Source organism: Oncorhynchus kisutch, linkage group LG24 (genome assembly GCF_002021735.2).
Source record: "Oncorhynchus kisutch isolate 150728-3 linkage group LG24, Okis_V2, whole genome shotgun sequence".
Lineage (NCBI taxonomy): Eukaryota > Metazoa > Chordata > Actinopteri > Salmoniformes > Salmonidae > Oncorhynchus > Oncorhynchus kisutch.
Window position 1 is genome coordinate 32,148,061 of NC_034197.2, and position 23,432 is coordinate 32,171,492.

Genomic DNA, 23,432 nt, shown 5'->3' on the forward strand with positions numbered 1-23,432 from the left:
TAAACTGGGTGGTTCGAGCCCTGAATGCTGATTGGCTGAAAGCTGCAGTACATCACAAAACATTTTTACTGCTCTAATTAAGTTGGTAAACAGTTTATAATAGCAATAAGCACCTCAGGGGTTTGTGATATATGGCCAATATACACCACGGCTAAGGGCTGTGTCCGACGTGTTGCGACGTGCTTAGAACAGCCCTTAGCCGTGGTATATTGGCCATATACCACACCACCTCAGGCCTTATTGCTTAAGTTGAAACCATTTAACAGACACAGACAGGCATAGTTGAGCCCATGACCATACGGCTTTATTTCAAGATGTGGAGGGATACAGCTGCTTATCAGAGCTGGGCAACTACAGACTAGATTACACTGTGGCTTTGTGACAGACGCATCAAGATCCTCAGCAGAGGAACATCAGTCATCTCACAGTCAACTACATTTGTGCAAATCTACATTGTGATCTTAGCAGTGTCCTTAATAGACTACCATTTAACATGCAAGAGTATTTCACTTGTAGTCATTCTACTATTCAGATTGCATTGGATCATCTATGGTATGTTAGTTTTCCAGAGTTCAGAGGCAGTTATATTGTACCTAGAAAGGACAAGGAATTGAAAGTTAAAATCATGCAGACTTAAGTCAAAGTAAGGACAGCAACCTTACTGAAATGAAAGCAGGTCCTATGGTCTTGTTTGTTTTCTTACTCTAAAGCTTTTGGGGGTCATTTTTTTTACCCAATAATAATAGCAATCCTAGAGAAAAACTAAGAAAATAAGGAAGAGCAAATCAAGACAGGAGCAGGGTTTGTTGTAATATATGGGGTGAAACGTACTTAAAATGGGCCATGCTATCTGGTATCCTTCTGACGCCCCCCCCATTGAAGTTAAAATGTAAAATGTTAAGGTTATGGGTAGGGACATCCAAAGGAACCAAGATAGCAATGACCCATAAAAATGTGTGCCTTCCTTTCTGTTGAACATTACTGGTCTTGACACTGACAACGGTGTACAAAAGAACAACTGATTTATGCAAACCACAACCAATGGCGATATAGGGAAACAGTGGTGGGCCAAAGAGAAATGGCTCAAAAATATAAAATGCTTACATTTTTTTAGGCTTCATATGCATCTCTGAATGCACTTATTCGTATGGAAAAATGGCACTTACATTTTTCAGTTTTGATTGCTTCTTTTGCACTTAAAATGCTTGATGGGTTATTTGCACATTTCATACCAAAATGAAATGTGAAATATGGTTAGATTATTTGGCACAGAACGGTTAAAAAGGCCACTATGTTTGAGATAGACAGTAGTAAAGAGTTGTAGAGACGCTGTCTAAAAGCAAAGAGGTCTTTTTCACAGTAATGACCCAGAACGCTACATTCTGGGTCCACACATCAAATCCTAAATGGATTTTCCATCTGTGGCACAAGCTTATAGATCTGTGCCACTGAGTCAAAACACTTATGATTGAAGATTGCAGGGTTCTCCAACTCTGGTCCTGGAGAGACATTAGGTGTGCTGGCTTTTGTTCCAGCCGGAACACATCTGATTCAGCTAAACGTGATCCAGATTGAAGACCATGAGTAGTTGATCGATTGTGTTGAGGCTGGGTTGGAACAAAACCCTGCTTTTCCCGTATCTCTCCAGGAGTGGAGTTGGGGATTCCTGTTCTAGAGAGACAAGTATTGGAAAAAGGAGACCGCTAGCCTTGGTACTGACAGCTACAGTAGGATGAGACGAGCACCCATTCTAGGGGAGGAGCAAATTATTACAAAATAAGATACACATTTTTTGCGCCCCCCCCACCACCCAAAAAATAAATGTAAAAAAATTAAACTTTTCACATCCTCACACTCAGTCATTTATTTACCGCGCCATGCCACGATTCAAATCAAACCCCCCATAGCAATGTTTACACAGCATCTTGGTTTTACAAATTACTGCACATATACACACACACACAGATTATCTTAAACTGGAAGCATCTACCTGTGGAGTCTAGCTGGTGTTGGTAGGGATTTTATTTGACCATGGCGAAAAAGAGCTACTGCGTAAATACTACAGGGTTCGATTGAATTGAGCCCAAAGCCATAAAAAAATAACCATGGAACCAAGGACCAGGCATGGTACCACCATTCCCTGGACCCGAGCCTGCTCTGTCTCTATATGTACAGGTGTGGATGGGACCTGGTCTAGCTGGTCATGCTGGAAAGGACAGAACTATGGAGCTCTCCAACCATGTTAGAACTATCAGACATTAAACTGATAAGAACAGATCCTACATTTGATCTAAGCCAAAACGCAGATGGGAGGGGGGGGGGGGGGGGTCCACTAACCCTTCAGTAAACTCAGAACAAACAGCCCATTTACATGCTCATTTGTTCTGTCCCTTTCAGAATGACCCTCTAGTGACTGCCATGTGGAATGGGGAAATAAATATATAATACAGATTTGTACAGGGTGATGAAGGGGAAGAGGGTATCAGAATGGGGATGGGGGGGCACAGTGTAGGTTTAGGAGGGGTGTTCTCCTTTCTCCTCTTCGGGTCTTACCCAGTACCCTGCTTCCCATGACTCTGTTCCCTTAACGCTGGTCCTCTCTGGGTGAGGGGTTGGAACCAGGATGTAGTGGTCAGAGTTATGAGAGGCGCGGACAGGAACCAGCTCAGAGGACCCTGGATCTCTTGCTGGTTAGTGACCCATGCTAACAGATGGGGAGAAGGAGATACAGACAGAGAGAGAACAAGAGGGATATAGAGTGAATCAGAGAAAGACGAAGATAAACATATGGTAGTGTTTTATTAGGATCCACATTAGTTGTTCCTGAAGCAGCAGATACTCTTCCTGGAGTCCACACAGGGTTGTCTTCAATAGACTGCTCTACATGGATAAGACACGATTAGATCCAAAACAAGGTCCTACGGACAGTTGCACACATGTTTACACTACATATACACAAAAGTAGGCCGACACCCCGTGAAATTCGTGGATTCGGATATTTCAGCCCCACCCATTGCTGACAGGTGTATCAAATTGAGCACAACGCCATGCAATCTCCATAGACAAACATTGACAGTAGAATGGCATTACTGAAGAGCTCAGTGACTTTTAACGTGGCTCTGTCATAGGATGCCACCTTTCCAACAAGTCAGTTTGTCAAATGTCTGCCCTGGTCGACTGTAAGTGCTGTTATTGTGAAGTGGAAACGTCTAGAAGCAAAAGTGGCTCAGCCGCAAAGTGGTAGTTCCAAACTGCCTCTGGAAGCAACGTCAGCACAATAACTGTTCGTCAGGAGCTTCCTGTAATGGGTTGACATGGCCGAGCAGCCGCACACAAGCCTAAGATCACTATGCACATTGCCAAGCATTGGCTGGAGAGGTGTAAAGCTCACTGCCATTGGACTCTGGAGCAGTGGAAACGCGTTCTCTGGAGTGATGAATCGAGCTTCGCCATCTGGCAGTCCGAAATCTGGGTTGCCAGGAAAAAAAAAAACACTACCTGCCCAAATGTATAGTGCCAACTGACAGATGATGGAGGGGGAATAATGGTCTAGGGCTGTTTCATGGTTCGGGCTAGACCCCTTAGTTCCATTGAAGGAAAATCCTTTACGCTACAGCATACAATGGCATTCTAGAGGATTCTGTACTTCCATCTTTGTGGCAACAGTTTGGGGGAGGCCCTTTCCTGTTTCAGCATGACCATGCCCCCATGCACAAAGCGAGGTCCATTCAGAAATGGTTTGTTTTGAACGGTGTGGAAGAACTTGACTTCCCTGACCTCAACCCCATCGAACACCTTTAGGATGAATTGGAACGCAGACTGCGAGCCAGGCCTAATCACTCAACATCAGTGCCCGACCTCACTAATGCTCTTGTGGCTGAACGGAAGCAAGTCCCTGTAGTAATGTTCCAACATCTAGTGGAAAGCCTTCCCAGAAGAGTGGAGGCTGTTATAGCAGTAATGTTCCAACATCTAGTGGAAAGCCTTCCCAGAAGAGTGGAGGCTGTTATAGCAGTAATGTTCCAACATCTAATGGAAAGCCTTCCCAGAAGAGTGGAGGTTGTTATAGCAGCAATGTTCCAACATCTAATGGAAAGCCTTCCCAGAAGAGTGGAGGCTGTTATAGCAGCAATGTTCCAACATCTAGTGGAAAGCCTTCCCAGAAGAGTGGAGGCTGTTATAGCAGCAATGTTCCAACATCTAGTGGAAAGCCTTCCCAGAAGAGTGGAGGCTGTTATAGCAGTAATGTTCCAACATCTAATGGAAAGCCTTCCCAGAAGAGTGGAGGCTGTTATAGCAGTAATGTTCCAACATCTAGTGGAAAGCCTTCCCAGAAGAGTGGAGGCTGTTATAGCAGTAATGTTCCAACATCTAATGGAAAGCCTTCCCAGAAGAGTGGAGGCTGTTATATCAGCAAAGGGGGGACCAACTCCATATTAATGCCCATGATTTTAGAATGAGATGTTCAACAAGCAGGTGTCCACATACCTTAGCCTGCTTGTAAAAGTGGGGAGCAAGCTCGACCAACCAGGAGGACTCGACAGCTGTGACATCACGCATGTAGTACTTAGAGGTCTGCACGACTTCATTGAAGACAACCCTGGGGGAGGACAAGGCAGTGTTAGACGCATATATCTAGGAGATTCATTCCTCTCCTCTGACACCCAGACATATTTGATCTATTCCAGAGCTCAAACACCTGATTCAGTCAACTATTCATTATGCCCTTGATGAATCAGCTGAGCTAGTTTAGGGCTACAACAACATAGTGAAACCTCTGGGGTCCCCGGGGAGAGGTTTGAGAACCCTTGGACCAATGTAAAAGCCAAATCCTCACCACTTTGTAGGCTTTTCTCCAAACAGCACGGAGTTTGGATGGATGTGAAGCTCTCTGTCATCCCGTAGAGTCCTGGGAAACAGAAGGTGTGAGGAAGGGATGAATTAACTGTGGAGACATTGAGCTTAGTCAAGGCAAAAGCAATGAGCAACAGACAATAGTGTTGCAGGTAGTTGGTAGTCACCTGTAGGATCCTGAGTGGTGCATGCGGGCCGCGTTGGCAAAAAACCCAGACACAATGCATCTCAGGATCACATCCGGGTCACCTGGACAAGACAAAAACCCAATTCAATTTGAACACCGTAAAGAGGTGCACATAAAGGATACAAACAGGACAGAAATGTGGGGTATACACACCTTCGCTGGAGGTGCGTGGCACCTTGAATTTATTCATGAGTCGCCTGAGCTGTTCTCGTACAGTCATGGCTCGCTGCAGACCCTTGTAGTTGAGGAAGTGTTCCTGACACCACTGAGAGCTCTTCTGGTGCTAGATGGATGAGGTGGGGGGGTAGAGACAAACCAGTTTTAGGTTAAACCCATTTAGGTTTTATTCCCTCTGGAAAATAACAAGGGTACTTACAATGAACAAAAATATAAACACAACATGTAGTGTTGGTCCTGTGTTTCATGAGCTGAAATCCCAGAAAATGTTCCATACGCACAAAAAGCTTATTTCTCTCAAATTTTGTGCACAAATGTTTACGTCCCTGTTAGTGAGCATTTCTCCTTTGCTAGGAAAATCCATCCACCTGACAGGTATGGCATATCAAGAAGCTGATTAAACATGATCATTACACAGGTGCACCTTGTGCTGGGGATACTAAAAGGCCAGATGTCTCAAATTGAGGAAGCATGCAATTGGCATGCTGACTGCAGGAATGTCCACCAGAGCTGATACCAGAGAATTGAATGTTAATTTCTCTACCATGAGCTACCTCCAACATCGTTTTCGAAAACTCTATGCAAAGGAGATATGTCGCGCTGCACGAGACAAATGGTGGTCACAACAGATTTCTGATCCACACCCCTACCTTTAAGGTATCTGTATGCGTAACTGTATTCCCAGTCATGTGAAATCCATAGATTAGGACCTAATGAATTTATTTAAAATGACTTATTTCCTTATATGTAAAATTTGTGCATATATTTTTGTTTAGTATAGTTTTCAGGAATGCAAATGCTTAGTAAAGCTGATCTTTAGCACCAAGTCCTGAAAAGATATCAATCTAAAATGTTCATTTTTCATCATTCAGCAGAATGCTTTACTGTTCATGGACCATGTTCATATAAAAAGATTCAGGTTGATCGCTGCTAAACGGAAGGCTTCATTCCTAGCAGTAGCCCATACAGTGGCAGTGCCCACCTTGATGAAGGCTTCGTAGACATTGAGCATGGTGAGATGATCTCCTTCCGCCACAGCAAACTTGCGATGCTCCCGCGCCTATGGAGGAGGGAGGAGGATGGGAGCAGAGAGAGAAACATGCAGACAGAGGGGGAGACGAGAGGTGATTAGGATGGTAGATGCCGTGCTTCTCGAAGCACAGAGACAGACATACAGATCTGAACAACAGAACATTTTAGACTGGGCATTCAACATGACATCTGCAACACTCACTGCTGGTTTCTTCTGATTGGCTGGCACCATGAAGATGTTTTGGATCTGCATCATGGCTGCTATGGTAACGATCTCCTTGGAACAGCCAAAGTTTCCTGACTCCAGCAGCATCTTGGCAAACATGGGGCTGAGGGGGAACTCTGCCATACGCACGCCCATAGGGTCAGTCAGACGACCATACTGGTCCAGACCCCCCAGGGCGTAGAGCAGCTCCAGGGCTTGGACCATGGACTGGGCTGGAGGAGGCTAGAGTGGGAACAATTATAGAGTTAGTTTAATACACAGGCTATCAAAGTGAATCATTTGTTGACAACCAGTCTTGGTGCTCTTTGAGTCAATTCACCATCGTTTAGAATTGTGAGCCTTTCACAGTGCTCTTAATTTTGTGTACAGACTACTCAAGCATCTGACCAAATTTTTATATCCGAGTAAACCCAAGATTACAGTGCTCAAAACAAAGTACACACATTGTATTGGATGGACTCACAGAGAGAAAGCTGAATCGCAGCACGTTGTCTATGCCCAGAGCTTTGAGCTGCAGGATGACAGGGGCCAGGTTGGTACGCTGCATCTCAGGAACCGTGGACGCAGGCAGCTTCTCAAAATCCTCCTCTGGAGCACACAGACAGGTCAGAACACACACCACAGTACAGGGCTGATCTGAGCAAGCTTAGAGCTTTCTTGACACTTTTCCCCCCTCACCGATGGCCTTTTCTGATAACACACACACACACAGAGACCCCACCCCCTCCCTCACACATACACACCTGTGTATAGTCGGAAGCACTTCCCGGCTCGGTTGCGTCCCCCTCGTCCTGCCCTCTGACTGGCTGAGGCCTTGGAAATGGGCGTGACCACCAGCGACTCGATGGCAGTGCAAGGGTTGTACGCCCGCAGCTTGACAAACGCACAGTCGATCACAAACACGATGCCGTTGATGGTGATGGACGTCTCTGCTATGTTAGTGGCCACCACCACCTTAGAGAACCAGAGAGAGCGCTTTAACATCGACCACCCACTCCTGTATATCCAATACAGGGCTTTTATAAAGCACATGCTTCAGCCACTCAGATCATTTCATCCTGTGGCAAAAAGTGTCTTCATGGCTCGGTACTCTTAAGGAAGCTTAGCGTATACCCATGGTTGTCCTATGTCCAAGAGCAGGTATAAAAGCATTCTTTGCCATCTGAAGACTTGACAAACTTTTTTTGCCACTTGTCCTTCAGATAATTAGGAAAGATTTTTTTACTTGTCCAAATGTTAAAAAGTCCCCCGTCACGTTACCCCCACCCCTGGAAAAGGGTCTCCAACACCAGCCCACGGGCCAACAGTTGGCGAACCCTGCTGCAAATGTTTTAAAAAATGCAATTGGCAGGAAAACACCGTTCTCAAAAGCCCACAGATTAAAATATCCATCAGAAATTAAGGGGAGATCTAATGATGCATCAACTAGCATGGTTTACTAATATGACTAGGATTATCATCAACTAGCGTGGTTTACTAATGACTAGGATTATCATCAACTAGCATGGTTTACTAATATGACTAGGACTATCATCAACTAGCATGGTTTACTAATATGACTAGGATTGTCATCAACTAGCATGGTTTACTAATGACTAGGATTATCATCAACTAGCATGGTTTACTAATATGACTAGGATTGTCATCAACTAGCATGGTTTACTAATGACTAGGATTATCAACAACTAGCATGGTTTACTAATGACTAGGATTATCATCAACTAGCATGGTTTACTAATGACTAGGATTATCATCAACTAGCATGGTTTACTAATATGACTAGGACTATCATCAACTAGCATGGTTTACTAATATGACTAGGACTATCATCAACTAGCATGGTTAACTAATATGACTAGGATTATCATCAACTAGCATGGTTAACTAATATGACTAGGATTATCATCAACTAGCATGGTTTACTAATATGACTAGGATTATCATCAACTAGCATGGTTTACTAATGTGACTAGGACTATCATCAACTAGCATGGTTTACTAATGTGACTAGGATTATGCCTTTGGCTGCTGGACAATAAAATAACATTGATTTAAAACCAATAGAACATGAGAAAAATGCTGGTTTCAATGTCATATTAAGCATTATGGGCAGCAGGGTAGCCTAGTGGTTAGAGCGTTGGACTAGTAACCGGAAGGTTGCAAGTTCAAACCCCCGAGCTGACAAGGTACAGATCTGTCTTTCTGCCCCTGAACAGGCAGTTAACCCACTGTTCTTAGGCCGCCATTGAAAATAAGAATTTGTTCTTAACTGACTTGCCTAGTTAAATAAAGGTTAAATAAATAAAAATATATATATGAGATACTTTTGGACATGTAGTGTATTTTATATATATATATATTAAAAAAATACACTACATTTCCAAAAGTATCTCATTCCAAAATCATGGGCATTAATATGGACTTGATCCCCCCTTTGCTGCTATAAGAGCCTCTCCTCTTCTGGGAAGGCTTTCCACTAGATGTTGGAACATTGCTGCAGGGACTTGCTTCCATTCAGCCACAAGAGCATTAGTGAGGTCGGGCACTGATGTTGGGTGATTAGGCCTGGCTCGCAGTCGGTGTTCCAATTCATCCCAAAGGTGTTCGACGGGGTTGAGGTCAGGGCTCTGTGCAGGCCAGTCAAGTTCTTCCACACCCATCTTGACAAACCATTTCTGAATGGACCTCACTTTGTAGACCGGGGCATGGTCATGCTGAAACAGGAAAGGGCCTCCCCAAAACTGTTGCCACAAAGATGGAAGTACAGAATCATCTCGAATGTCATTGTGTGCAGTAGCGTAAAGGATTTTCCTTCCCGGAACCATAAAAAACATCCCCAGATCATTATTCCTCCACCACAAAACTTCACAGTTGGCACTATGCGTTCGGGCAGGTAGCTTTCCCCTGGCATCCGATAAACGCAGATTTGTCTGTCGGACTGCCAGATGGAAAAGTGTGATTCATCACTTCAAAGAACAGGTTTCCACTGCTCCAGAGTCCAATGGCGGCGAGTTTTACACCACTCCAGCCCGAAGCTTGGCATTGCGCATGGTGATTTTAGGTTTGCTGCGGCTGCTCGGCCATGGAGACCCAATTCATGAAGCTCCCAACGAACAGTTATTGTGCTGACGTTGCTTCCAGAGGCAGTTAGGAACTCGTAGCAAGTGTTGTAACTTGAGGACAGAATTTTTACGCGCTTCAGCATTCAGTAGTCCCGTTCTGCGAGTTTGTGTGGCGCTAGCAGGGCATAAATTTGACGAACTAACTAGTTGGAAAGGTGGCATCCTATGATGGTGCAACATTGAAAGTCACTGAGCTCTTCAGTACAGGCCATTCTACTGCCAAAGTGTGTCTATGGAGATTGCATGCCTGTGTGCTCAATTGTATACACCTGTCAGCAATAGGTGTGGCTGAAATAGCAGAATGCACTCATTTGAAAAGATGTCCACATACATTTGGCCATGTAGAGTAATTCCCTCAACATTTCTATGGTCGTATTTTAGGCTACTTTGAAACAAGTTAAGACATGCTTCATAAAATGACATAAAACATCCAGGTTTTAAAATAAATCATTTTATGGTTAAATAGTTTCAAAATGACGACCGCCTCTGCTAACGTGACCATTTGATCTGAACACTACCATGCCTCGAGTATGTCAACAGAATCAACTAGCATTATCTTTATTCTGTACAGGCTTCCTTCATTTCACTCTGTCATTTACAATAGTATTGTGGAGTAACTACAATGTTGTTGATTTGATCCATCCTCAGCGTTCTCCTGTCAGTCATTAAACACCAACCTTTTAAAGTCACCACTGGCCTCATGGTGAAATCCCTGAGTGGTTCCATCCTCTCCAGCAACTGAGTTAGGCCCCTGTGTCCTTGAAGTGACTGGGTGTATTGATACACCATCCAAAGTGTAATTAATAACTTCACCATGCTCAAAAGGGATATTCAATGTCTGCTTTTTTTAAATTTACCAATAGGTCTGACTTTAACTGACTTGTCCAGCCCATACAGATCCAAACACGACTGCTGCAGTAGAGAAATACATTTTATGCCAGCAGCATACCACCCTGCATACCACTGCTGGCTTGCTTCTGAAGATAAGCAGGGTTGGTCCTGGTCAGTCCCTGGATGGGAGCCCAGATGCTGCTGGAAGTGGTGCTGGAGGGCAAGTAGGAGGCACTCTTTCCTCAGGTCAAAAAAAATATCCCAATGCCCCAGGGCAGTGATTGGGGACACTGCCCTGGGTCAGGTGCCGTTTTTTGGATGGGACGTTAAACGGGTGTCCTGACTCTCTGGGGTCATTAAAGATCCCATGGCACTTATTGTAAGAGTAGGGGTGTTAACCCCGGTTGTCCTGGCTAAATTCCCAATCTGGTCACTTAATAATCTCCAGTTTACAATTGGTTCCTTCATCCCTCTCCCCTGTAACTATCCCCCAGGTTGTTGCTGTAAATGAGAGCGTGTTCAGTCAACGTACCTGATAAAATAACGGATTCAAAAATGATTATTTATGCTGCTGCTCTTGCTTTTCACAGGAGCAGCACTTTTTCTTGGTCAATCATAAGTCATCAAAGCGGCAATAGGCTACAGTCATAGAGCATCGCTCAGTGTGTGGCAAAAGTTAGGAGATATCTAAATCAGTGAAAGATGGAATTAAAATTACGGAGTAAAAAGGAGAAGGATTGGCTACAACGACCAAGAGCAAACAGGTAGTCAGGCTGCTACTTAATATTCTGAATGGAGTTATTTGTAACTAAAATACAATAGAAAGTGTATGAACTGCAGCATCAGTTAGCCTAGCTAACTAGCTTAACTAGCTTCTCCTGGTTCGATGCAGTCCAAGACAGGTACTATGCAATCATAATTGATGATAAATAACCTAGCTATGGCAGCCCTTAGTCTATTATAGCGCGAGTCGGCTTGGTTGGTTGCCGTCTCTCCTCCCCCTCCTCCCTCACAGTATGCCCCCTCCTCCCTCACAGTATGCCCCCTCCCCCGTCTGCTAGTGGTACCTCTCTCCCTCCTCATGTGCTTTATCAGCTCTGGTTAATAAAGTAGCTTTTCTGATGCTTTGTTCACCTGGAGCGGACTGGGATCCACCTAGGACTATATGGAAGGAGTCTAGATGTCCTCAGGTCCGTTTGGAACGGCTCTTTTTTTTTTTTTGAAGTATACTTATCGGGTCCAGGTGGGAAAGACCCAGGTCTATTTCAGAACCGGTCCAACTTTTTGGATCCGTGAAGACCACTATGTGAAATCTTTTTGAAGTCCCGGTAGGCTTTTTTAAATTTATGTACATAAAAACTGTATTCCAATGTTAGCCTCTCTGATCAGAGTCATTATTTGATGTTGGGGTGTGTGATCTTTTTTCTCTCGTCCATTTAGACAACCAAAATCTATATTCTTCTTGTCCGACAATAAATAAATCCATTTGTTTTTACTTGTCCCGGACAAGAGGACAAGCCTTTATGTTGGACGCTGCATCTCTTTAGGACGCTGATATGATACATGCATCATATGCAGTACCACTAGACCAGCTCTCACCAACCCTGGTCCTGGAGAACTAGAAGATGTGCAGGCTTTTGTGCCAGCACAGTAACAAAACTAACTAATTTAACATTCCATTGATCGGGGTTGATGACCACTGCGTAGGGACATTGGTACGGAGTACAGAGGCAGATTCACCTTGCGGACAGTAGGGGGCGTCCTCTCAAACACCTTCATCTGGTCAGTGTAGGGCAGGCCTGCGTACATGGGCAGCACCTTGAGGTATTTCTTCATGCCGAGACGGCCCAGAGCCCTGGCCTGCTCCTGAAGCAGAGACACCACCTTCTCCACTTCCTCCTACAGGACACACACAGGTCACACACAGGTCACATGACAACAAGTACCCAGTTCAAAATCAAACCGTAAGAGAAACACACCTGTCCAGTGAGGAAGGCCAGAACATCTCCATCATCCTCAGTCTCATGGATCTTCAGCACCGTCTCCACTGTGGCCTTCACATAGTCTGGGACTGGGCTGGGGACAGAGAGATAGGGGAGACAGTGTATAATGACTGGGCTGGGGACACAGTGTATAATGACTGGGCTGGGGACAGAGCGATAGGGGAGACAGTGTATAATGACTGGGCTGGGGACAGAGCGATAGGGGAGACAGTGTATAATGACTGGGCTGGGGACAGAGAGATAGGGGAGACCGTGTATAATGACTGGGCTGGGGACAGAGAGATAGGGGAGACGGTGTATAATGACTGGGCTGGGGACAGAGCGATAGGGGAGACAGTGTATAATGACTGGGCTGGGGACAGAGAGATGGGGGAGACAGTGTATAATGACTGGGCTGGGGACAGAGAGATAGGGGAGACAGTGTATAATGACTGGGCTGGGGACAGAGAGATGGGGGAGACAGTGTATAATGACTGGGCTGGGGACAGAGAGATAGGGGAGACAGTGTATAATGACTGGGCTGGGGACAGAGAGAAAGAGAGCGCAGACAATGTGAGGAGATGCTCAACTCAGTCTGTCCTGAGCTTGATTAATTCTGACACCAATGAAACATTAAATATGTGGGTCTGTAGAATGTGATCATATGTGACAGGTTTGGAGACAGAAGAGATGGAATACCTGACAGTGTAGAAGACGTCAACGGGGAAGGTGCGTCCCTCCACCGTCAGAATTCCACACGTGTCCTTGTTAGGATCTCCAGTCTCATTCAGGTTAAAGAACTCTTGGAATTTCTGCAGCCAAGGTGATAACATATGAGTGGGTTAGATGTAGGTAAACAGGCTTGTCACTGGCATGACCACAACAAAGGAGTTGTTTGTTTGTTTCTAAGACAAAATAGATATTTTATCGAAACTGTATTTGCAAATGTGAAATGTAACTGTACCTAAAGTGAGATTCGGCTGAGCTACACAGGGAACAGAATTACTACAGCAATTCTGAAAAATTCCTATGAAGCAAAAATTGCTGAACTGGCGAACATAAAAACCATTTCTGCGCAAGACAACAACAAAAAAATACAGTCTGATGTCCCATCTGGCTTGCTGACTGACGCAGTCATGAGCCGACTGCATCTTCATCTGTCTGCACTATCTTGGTAGTACATTTCAGATGTCAGTGCACTGTGGTCTCTCATGACATCGGCTCATCTCTCCCAGTTCCTTTGTTTCTCTGTACTGAAGCATATCTGTCCATCTTAATGAATCAGAGACTCACCTTGGCATCCAGAGTGGCAGAGGCCACTATCAGCCGGAGGTCTCTGCGCTTCTTCTGAATCTAGAGAAGGATGAAACGAGGAGAAAGCTTTATTTAATACATTTCAGATGCATTGTTAGCCTAACTGAATGCATGGTCAGTGGAAATACATTACAGTGAAGTAGATAGAGCTGTTAAAGCTAAATTAAACATACACCCATTGATTCTTGAAGAACATAACTTATAAATGCCCGATGAGCTTAGTACAAATGGCCGTACCCAATCAGAAATGCAAAATATAAGCTTGTTATACTCCAATATTTATTTATTTTATTTCACCTTTATTTAATCAGGTAGGCTAGTTGAGAACAAGTTCTCATTTACAACTGCGACCTGGCCAAGATAAAGCAAAGCAGTCAATATAACATTGCATAGCCTCACAACTCAAGTTTTTATATCATAGATGGTCAGTCCTCTGATCCATAGCTGTGGCTTTGAGTTGAAGAGTGGTTTCATTCCTCCAGGCCCATCCCTCAGCTTTTTACCAGAACATAGGCACGGGAAACACTTTGCTATCGTTTCAATGAAGGATTCCAGCATTAAAGGAGACATGCACAGAAGCTACCTTCTTTAGCAGGCCGATGGCTATGTCCGTGTAAAGGGTTCTTTCATGGGCCTCGTCGAGCATTAGGACACTGAGGAGGAAAGATAGACAGATCCCTGGGGTTAAAACAGGATGAACCCAGACTATGAATCCACCATTGATATTCAGTCTGAGGCTAGTATTGCGTAGCCAATACTAGGTCAGTTTGTTAGTGAAGTTATTCACCTGTACTTCTTCAGTAGAGGATCAGCCATCATCTCTCTCACCAGCATCCCATCTGTCAGGAACTGAGAGAGAAAGAGAAAATTCACATAAGGAAAACAGCCAACAAAAGGAATTTATGGTACCACTATGTGTCAGGGGACATGGCGGCAGGCTGTGTGTAGTACCTTAATGCGGGTGGCATGGGGGTCAGAGCAGTCATCAAAGCGAATGGTATAGCCCACCTCATGCCCCAACAGGGCTCCACGCTCTTCTGCCAAACGATTGGCTACCTGACAGGAAGAGAGGGGAAACAACCTCAGCCAGGCAGAACTGTCTCTTAAAAAAGTGCCAAAATACAGTTATTTTAATGAAGTTATATAATTTTTTGCAACTCTTTAAAATGATAAAAGGGGACTATTTGATATTCAGGGCAGTAAGCGGTCCAAAGGGCCAGCAGAGCTTAAGGAGAATGTGAGGGAGATAGGAGCACTTACTGAGATAGCAGCCACTCTACGAGGCTGTGTCACACCAATCACCTTCCCCTCAGCTGCCCAGCCAGCCTCCAGCAAATACTGAGGTAGAGAAAGAAAGGAAGGGGTAAGAGAGAGGGGAAGAGTGGGATGCAGAAGAGCAAGAGAAAGACAGAGGACAAGGGGGAGTGTGAGAGAGAAAGAGAGCGAGGGGCATCAATATAAAGTCTAGGACAGCCTACTCAGCAGAAATTAAGTCCCACTTGATTTGCTCCGAACCCTGGTTGCATAGAAGAGAAAATGGCTAGTAAGCAGAGGACAAGGTCACTCTCCCGCTCTGTAAGAAGGAAGCTGTGTGAAGGGTATCAGTCCACTGCTGCAGTGTCCTGCCTGGAGGCTGTTCTACTGTCTGGAAAAAAACTCAGCTTCACTAGTGGAAGACTGGGGTGTCCATAGTATTCTCCACAGTAATGAGTGTTCCCCAACCCCAACTTCTATATTAATCTGTCCTACTTCATGAGAATGGTCAAAATCTTTCATATTAAGTTACAACTAGCCAGATATGAACTGCTGCTTGAGCCAACTCTGTCGTTGTCAAGCCTGGCTACTGTATATTAGCTTATCCAAACCTGGGGGATCTGTGTAGTCTTCCCACATCCTGTCTCTCCTACGATGATCACTGTCTGGTAACTCTCCACCAAGTAGAGGATGTTGTTTCTGTGCTGAAAACAACATGGCAGACATGTCAACAGGGCTCCTATGATTTAGTAGAAACAATAAAAAACACTTTACTAATGAGAGTTGATGAGCAACCTTGAAAACAGGAAGTTTCTGTCGCTGCTTCTCGATGGACAGCGCGGTGTGAGGGTTGAAAATGATGGGGGAGCCTGTCGTTTCTGTCGTGACATGCCGCTCCTCTGATATCCCGGGGGCCTCCGAACCTTAGGACACAGACGATGATGATGTAGTATAATCAGATGTAGTATAATCAAAGAACGGCGTAAATTCATGATCAACCATAATGAACGTCGCAATGAAACAAATACAACATTGATAAGACGACCTAATACCACAGATTGTTTCTCTGCATAGTGAAATGCTGCTGACAGCTTGGATTCAGCTAACGTTTACATAACTAACGCCTGATATGATGACAGGCCAATATAGCTATAGATATATTGTTACTGCAAAGGGACGTGCAAAATCCCCCTTACCTCCTTATGCATAACCGAGCGGGAACCGAATGATAGTAACTAGCTAGCTAGTTAGCTAGCTATACCCCTTTACATCCTAGCCAATGTGGCTTGACAACGTATATTTTGTCATGTTGGGAAACTTAAATACGTTCACAATCCTCAAGATAGCAGTAACTGGTTACTAATGTTACCGTTAGCTAGTTAACGTTATTACTAGCTAGTATCAATGACAATGGACCACAGTAGTAACGTTAGCGATCATAACACAACGCAGGCGGGAAAAAAACGTTGGTTATCTGCAATAAATATCTTACGCACTAATTCACATGCACAAATTAATACACGTTTTACGTGAAACGACCAAATGCATGCAATCATTGTCTAATTTAACAATATTGCGCTTACCCGGTTTCCAAAATTTCATCGTGGAGAGGGGGGCCGCCATCTTGGCTTCTACGTCACACATTTTTTCTAGCCTAATGGTGCGTTCAACACAACTGAGAACAAGGAAAAATACGAGGTCAAATCATGACGTCAGTGATCTTCAGGTCAGAAAGTCGGAGTTTAAGCAAGATGCCCGAGTTTATGACTTGGAATTACGAGTTGGATGACCGTTCAAAAAAAAAATCCAGGTTGTGCGCGTTTTTTTACGAGTTCCCAGTTGTCTTGAACGCACTAAGGTCGGATGTCAGAGATTTCGATTTCCGAGTACCCAGTTCCTAGTTGTTTTGAACGCGGCATAAAAAAAGTGAGAAAAAAAAAACATAAAACGCGGTGTTGTGAATGACGTCATGTTTACGGCGCGATTCCTTGAGTGTTTATTATTTTGACCACAATATGGCACAAATGACCATAGGTTAAGTCAATGCTTTATGCTATATATATATAACATTTTTTAAATGAGTTATAAAGTACATACCTGCCTTGAGCAAGTATTCATCATACCCTTTGACTTATTTCACATTTTATTGTTAAAGCATGAAGATTTTTTTTCTCTCAACCATCTACACACAAAACCCCATAATGACAAAGTGAAAACAAGTTTAGAGCTTTTTGCAAATTGATTGAAAATTAAATACAGATGTATCTCATTAACATAAGTATTCACACCCCTGAGTCAATACATGTTAGAATCACCTTTGGCTGTGATTACAGCTATGAGTCTTTCTGGGTAAGTCGCTAAGAACTTTGCACACCTGGATTGTGTAATATTATTTTTTGAATTCTTCAAGCTCTGTCAAGCAGTGGCAGACTTACCAGTAGCCAAAAGAGGCAATTGGCTCAGGGCTCACATCATCAAGGGGCCTCCTGAGCTGGGCATAATTTAAAAATAATAATATTAGCAATCATTTAAAAAAAAATATTTTCTCAGCTTGAGAACCCCCCATGCTCTGCTCGAGGCCTTCTACTCGAGACCACTGTCCAGGTTAATGAGGCCACATTGTTGACAAAAAAGGCCTCCAAAAAAGTTCATGAATCCATACAGCCGAATAATAATTCATAATAGATCAATATATATTTCCATAACTTTTTTATTTTATTTTTTATTTTTATTTAATGAGGTAAGTCAGTTAAGAACAAATTCTTATTTAAAACGATGGACTACCAGAAGGCAAAAAGCTTCCTGCAGGGTCAGAGGCTGGTATTAACAATAACAAATAAAATACACATATAGGACAAAACACACATCACGACAAGAGAGACACAATAACACTACATAAAGAGAGACCTAAGACAACAACATAGCATGGCAGCAACACATAAAAACACAGCATAGTAGCAACACAACATGACAACAACATGATAGCAACACAACATGATAGCAACACAACATGGCAGCAGCACAACATGGTAGCAGCACAAAACATGGTAGCAGCACAAAACATGGTACAAACATATTGGACACAGACAAAAGCACAAAGCGCAAGAAGGTAGAGACAACAATACATTACGTGAAGCAGCCACAACTGTCAGTAAGAGTGTCCATGATTGAGCCTTTGAATGAAGAGATGGAGATAAAACTGTCCAGTTTGAGTGTTTTTTGCAGCTCATTCCAATCACTAGCTGCAGCGAACTGAAAAGAGGAGTTACCCAGGGATGTGTGTGCATTGGGGACCTTTAGCATACTGTGACTGGCAGAATGGGTGTTGTATTTGGAGGATGAGGGCTGCAGTAGGTATCTCAGATAGGAAGGAGTGAGGCCTAAGAGGGTTTTTATAAAAATGCATCAACCAGTGGGTTTTGCGACATGTATACAGAGAGGACCAGTATACAGATGAGTATTGTATAGAGTGCAGTGATGTGTCCTATCAGGAGCATTGGTGGCAAATCTGATGGCCGAATGGTAAAGTACATCTAGCCGCTCGAGAGCACCCTTACCTGCCAATCTATAAATTCTGTCTCCGTAATCTAGCATGGGTAGGATGGTCATCTGAATCAGGGTTAGTTTGGCAGCTGGGGGGAAAGAGGAGTGATTACGTTAGAGGAAACCAAGTCTAGATTTAACCTTAGCCTGCAGCTTTGATATGTGCTGACATAAGGACAGAGTACCATCTAGCCATGCTCCCAAGTACTTGTAAAGGTGACTACCGTAATCACACCTGTGGGGAGAGGGGCATTCTTCTTACCAAACCACATGACCTTTGTTTTGGAGGTGTTAAGAGCAGAGAAAGCTTGTGGGACACAAAGAAAGCTAGGTCATAGAGTGTTTAACACAAAATCCAGGGAGGGGTCAGCTGAGTATAAGACTGTGTCATCTGCATATAAATGGATGAGAGAGCTTCCTACTGCTTTAGCTATGTTGTTGATGTAAATTGAAAAGTGCGTTGTGCCTAGGATAGAGCCTTGGGGTACTACCTTGGTGACAGGCAGTGGCTGAGACAGCAGATGTTCTGACTTCATACACTGCACTCTTTGAGAGGTAGTTCGCAAACCAGGCCAAAGACCCCTCAGAGACACCAATTCTCCTTAGCAGACCCACAAGAATGTAATGGTCCACCGTATCAAAAGCTTTGGCCAAGTCAATAAAAATAGCAGCATAACATTTCGTAGAATTAAGGGCAATGGTGACATCATTTAGGACCGTTAAGGTTGCAGTGACACATCCATAACCTGAGTGGAAAACAGATTGCATACCCGAGAGAATACTATAAGAAAGTCAGTCAGTTGATTATTGACAAGTTGTTCCAACACTTTTGATAAACAGGGCAAAATATAAATTGGCCTATAACAGTTAGGATCAGCTTGATCGCCCCTTTAAATAAAGGATGCGCTGTGGCTGCCTTCCAAGCAATGGGAACCTCCCCAGAGAGGAGAAACAGGTTAAAAAGGTCAGAGATAGGCTTGGAGGTGATAGGGGCAGCTTCTTATGGCTAGGGGTTCCACCTCGTCAACATTCCGCAGAAAAGGCAGAGAGCGAAATTCAAAAATATTTTTTTGAAATATGTAACTTTCATAAATTCACAAGTGCAATACACCAACTTAAAGATAAACTTCTTATTAATCTACCCATCGTGACTGATTTCAAAAAAGCTTTACAGCGAAAGCACAACATATGATTATGTTAGGTCAGAGCCTAGTCACAAAAACACACACAGCCATTTTCCAGCCAAAGAGAGGAGTCACAAAAAGCAGAAATAGAGATCAAATTATTCACTAACATTTGATGATCTTCATCAGATGGCACTCATAGGACTTCCTGTTACACAATACATGTATGTTTTGTTCTATGAAGTTAATATTTATATCCCAAAATCTCAGTTTACATTAGTGCTTTATGGTCAGTAATGTTGTGCCTCGAAAACATCTGGTGAATTTCCAGATAGCCACATCAATTTACAGAAATACTCATAATAAACTTTGGTAAAAGATACAACTATTATGCACAGAATTATAGATATACTTCTCCTTAATGCAACCGCTGTGTCAGATTTCAAAAAAGCTTTACAGAAAAGCAAACCATGCAATAATCTGAGTACGACGCTCCAACACAAAAACAAGCCATGCAGATATGTTGTGGAGTCAGTAAAAGTCATAAATATCATTATAAATATTCACTTACCTTTGATGATCTTCATCAGAATGCACTCCCAAGAATCCCAGTTCCACAATAAATGTTTGTTTTGTTCGATAAAGTCCATAATTTATGTCCAAATACCTCCTTTTGTTAGCGCGTTTGGTAAGCAAATCCAAACTCATGAGGCGCGGGCAAGTCCAGGCGAAAAAGTTCAGACGAAAAGTTCAAAAAGTTATATTACAGTTCGTAGAAACATGTCAAACGATGTATTGAATCAATCTTTAGGATGTTTCTAACATAAATCTTCAATAATGTTCCAACCGGAGAATTCCTTTGTCTTTAGAATTGCAATGGAACGCAGGTCACTCTCACATGTGTGCTAGTGATCAGCTCATGCCACTCTGCCAGACCCCTGACTCAATCAGCTCTCATTCCCCCCTCCTTCAGAGTAGAAGCCTCAAACAATGTTCTAAAGACTGTTGACATATATTGGAAGCCTTAGGAAGTGCAATATGACCCCATAGACACTGTATATTCGATAGGCAATGAGTTGAAAAACTACAAACCTCAGATTTCCCACTTCCTGGTTGGATTCTTCTCAGGTTTTTGCCTGCCATATGAGTTCTGTTATACTCACAGACATCATTCAAACCGTTTTAGAAACTTCAGAGTGTTTTCTATAGATTTTAGCTTCTGGGCCTGTGTAGCAGGAGGTTTACTCTGGGCACGCTTTACATCCGAACGTGAAAATGTTGCCCCCTATCCCAAACAGGTTTTGGTCTTGCTCACATCAGCTAAGGATTGAGGGATCACAGTCGTCCGGAACAGCTGGCGCTCTCATGCATGCTTCAATGTTGATTGCTTTGAAACAAGAATAAAAGGCATTTAGCCTGTCTGGTAGGCTCACATCATTGGGCAGCTCGCGGCTGAGTTTCCCTTTGTAGTCCGTAATGGTTTGCAAACCCTGCCACATCCAACGAGCATCAGAACCAGGGTGTAGTTGGATTCAATCTTAGTCCTGTACTGACGCTTTGCCTGTTTGATGCTTCGACATGGTGTGATACACCATCCAAAGTGTAATTTATAACTTCACCTTGCTCAAAGAGATATTCAATGTCTGTTTTGTTTTTTTGCCCATCTACCAATAGGTCCCCTTTTTGCGAGGCATTTGAAAACCTCCCTTGTCTCTGAGGTTGAATCTGTTTGAAATTCACAGCTCAACTGCAGGACCTGACAGATAATTGTATGTATCGGATACAGACATGAGGCAGTCATTCAAAAATCATGTTAAACACTATTTCACATAGTGAGTCTGTGTGACTTCGTAAGCACATTTTACTCCTGAACGTATTTAGGCCATAACAAATGGGTTGAATACTTATTAAGTTAGGACATTTCAGTTTTAAATATTTGGAAAAATGTCTACAAACATAATTTCACTAACATTATAGGGTATGTGTGTATGCCAGTGACACAATCTAATTTTAATCAAAAAAGTCAACTAGTGTAATTTATTGGTTAGAGTTTGGACACACCTACTCATTCAAGGGTTTTTCTTTATTGTTTTTTACATTGTAGAATGATAGTGAAGACATCAAAACTATTAAATAACACACATGGAATCATGTAGTAACCAAAAGTGTTAAACAAATAGCTTTGCACACTCTTGCTATTCTCTGAACCAACTTCACCTGTAATGCTTTTCCAACAGTCTCAAAAGAGTTCCCACATTTCCTGAGCACTCATTGGCTGCTTTTGCTTCACTCTGCAGTGCAACTCATCCCAAACCATCTCAAATGGGTTGCGGTCTGGGGATTGTGGAGGCCAGGTCATCTGATGCAGCACTCATCACTCTCTTTCTTGGTCAGATATCCTTTACACAGCCTGGAAGTGTGTTGGGTCCTGTTGAAAAATGAATGATAGTCCCACTAAGCGCAAATCAGATGATGTGGCGTATTTCTTCAGAATGCTGTGGTAGCCATGCTGGTGAAGTGTGCCTTGAATTCTAAATAAATCTGTGTCACCAGCAAAGCACCATCACACCTCCTTCATGCTTCACGGTTGGAACCACACATGCGGAGATCATCTGTTCACCTACTCTGCATCTCACAAGGACATGGCGGTTGGAACCAATAATCTCCAATTTGGACTCATCAGACCAAAGGTCTAATGTCCATTGCATGTGTTTCTTGGCCCAAGCAAGTCTCTTCTTATTATTGGTGTCCTTCAGTAGTGGTTTCTTTGCAGCAATTCGACCATGAAGGCCTGATTCCTCTGAACAGTTGATGTTTAGATGTGTTACTTGAACTCTGAAGCATTTATTTGGGCTGATATTCCTGAGTCTGTTAACTAACTTACCCTCTGCATTAGAGGTAAATCTGGGTCTTCCTTTCCTGTGGAAAGGAAGGTCCTCATGAGAGCCAGTTTCATCATAGCGCGTGATGGGTTTTGCGACTGCATTCAAAGAAACTTTCCAAGTTTTTGAAATGTTCCGCATTGACTGACCTTCATGTCTTAAAGTAATGGACTTTGGTTTCTCTTTGCTTATTTGAGATGTTCTTGCCATAATATGGACTTAGTCTTTTACCAAATAGGGCTATCTTCTGTATCCCTACCTTGTCACAACACAACTGATTGTCTCAAACACATTAAGGAAAGAAATTCCACAAATTAACAAGGCACACCTTTTAATTTATATGCATTCCAGGTGACTACCTCATGAAGTTGGTTGAGGGAACACCAAGTGTGTGCAAAGCTGTCAAGGCAAAGGGTGGCTACTTTCAAGAAACTCCATTTTAAAATATATTTTGATTAGTTAAACTTTTTTTTTTGGTTACTACATGATTCGAAATGTGTTTTCATAATTAATTATTCAACAAATGTAGAAAATAGTACAAATAAAGTAATGCCCTGGAATGAGTAGGTGTCCACATTTTTGACTGGTACTGTATATAAAATACTATACTAATAATACAATGGGCTAATCTCAAATGAATACTCATTGCCACCTTTCAAAACCCATTGGTCTCACCCCTCTGACCTTCTCCTCCAATGGGTTTTGAGGAGGCGAGGACACAATGAGTTGCAAGTGAGTCTCCCAAAATTTGACATTTTTGTCCATGCTATGGAGAGTTTATTTTAAAATCAAAAGACTGTATGCTTGCAAGATGATGTACTAGTGACTAGCTGTTGAGACAAGGATGTGCACACACTTGAGTCACCTGTACTGTACCATTCATATTCAAAGAACTGCACCTGTG

General features: G+C 43.1%; 1 protein-coding gene and 1 pseudogene across 2 annotated transcripts; both read right to left on the bottom strand.

Moving 5' to 3' along the window:
• Positions 1 to 279: 279 nt before the first annotated feature.
• dhx35 (DEAH-box helicase 35) lies at positions 280 to 16,666 on the bottom strand. Of its 2 annotated transcripts, none has more exons than XM_020476727.2 (20): positions 16,563 to 16,666; positions 15,775 to 15,902; positions 15,591 to 15,683; positions 14,986 to 15,063; positions 14,677 to 14,781; positions 14,513 to 14,574; positions 14,309 to 14,378; positions 13,705 to 13,764; positions 13,111 to 13,223; positions 12,409 to 12,505; positions 12,170 to 12,328; positions 7,220 to 7,430; positions 6,940 to 7,064; positions 6,453 to 6,698; positions 6,201 to 6,278; positions 5,195 to 5,324; positions 5,022 to 5,103; positions 4,838 to 4,909; positions 4,489 to 4,600; positions 280 to 2,704 (listed from the first exon to the last, which is right to left on the bottom strand). In XM_020476727.2, exons 1-20 carry the CDS (start codon positions 16,621 to 16,623, stop codon positions 2,666 to 2,668), a joined length of 2,121 nt encoding a protein of 706 aa, XP_020332316.1. In that variant the 5' UTR covers positions 16,624 to 16,666; the 3' UTR covers positions 280 to 2,665. The 2 variants fall into 2 exon arrangements, with proteins under 2 accessions (XP_020332316.1, XP_031659789.1); XM_031803929.1 differs by lacking the exon at positions 280 to 2,704 and adding an exon at positions 2,749 to 2,880.
• LOC116357091 (uncharacterized) lies at positions 2,210 to 2,313 on the bottom strand (annotated as a pseudogene).
• Positions 16,667 to 23,432: the final 6,766 nt, after the last annotated feature.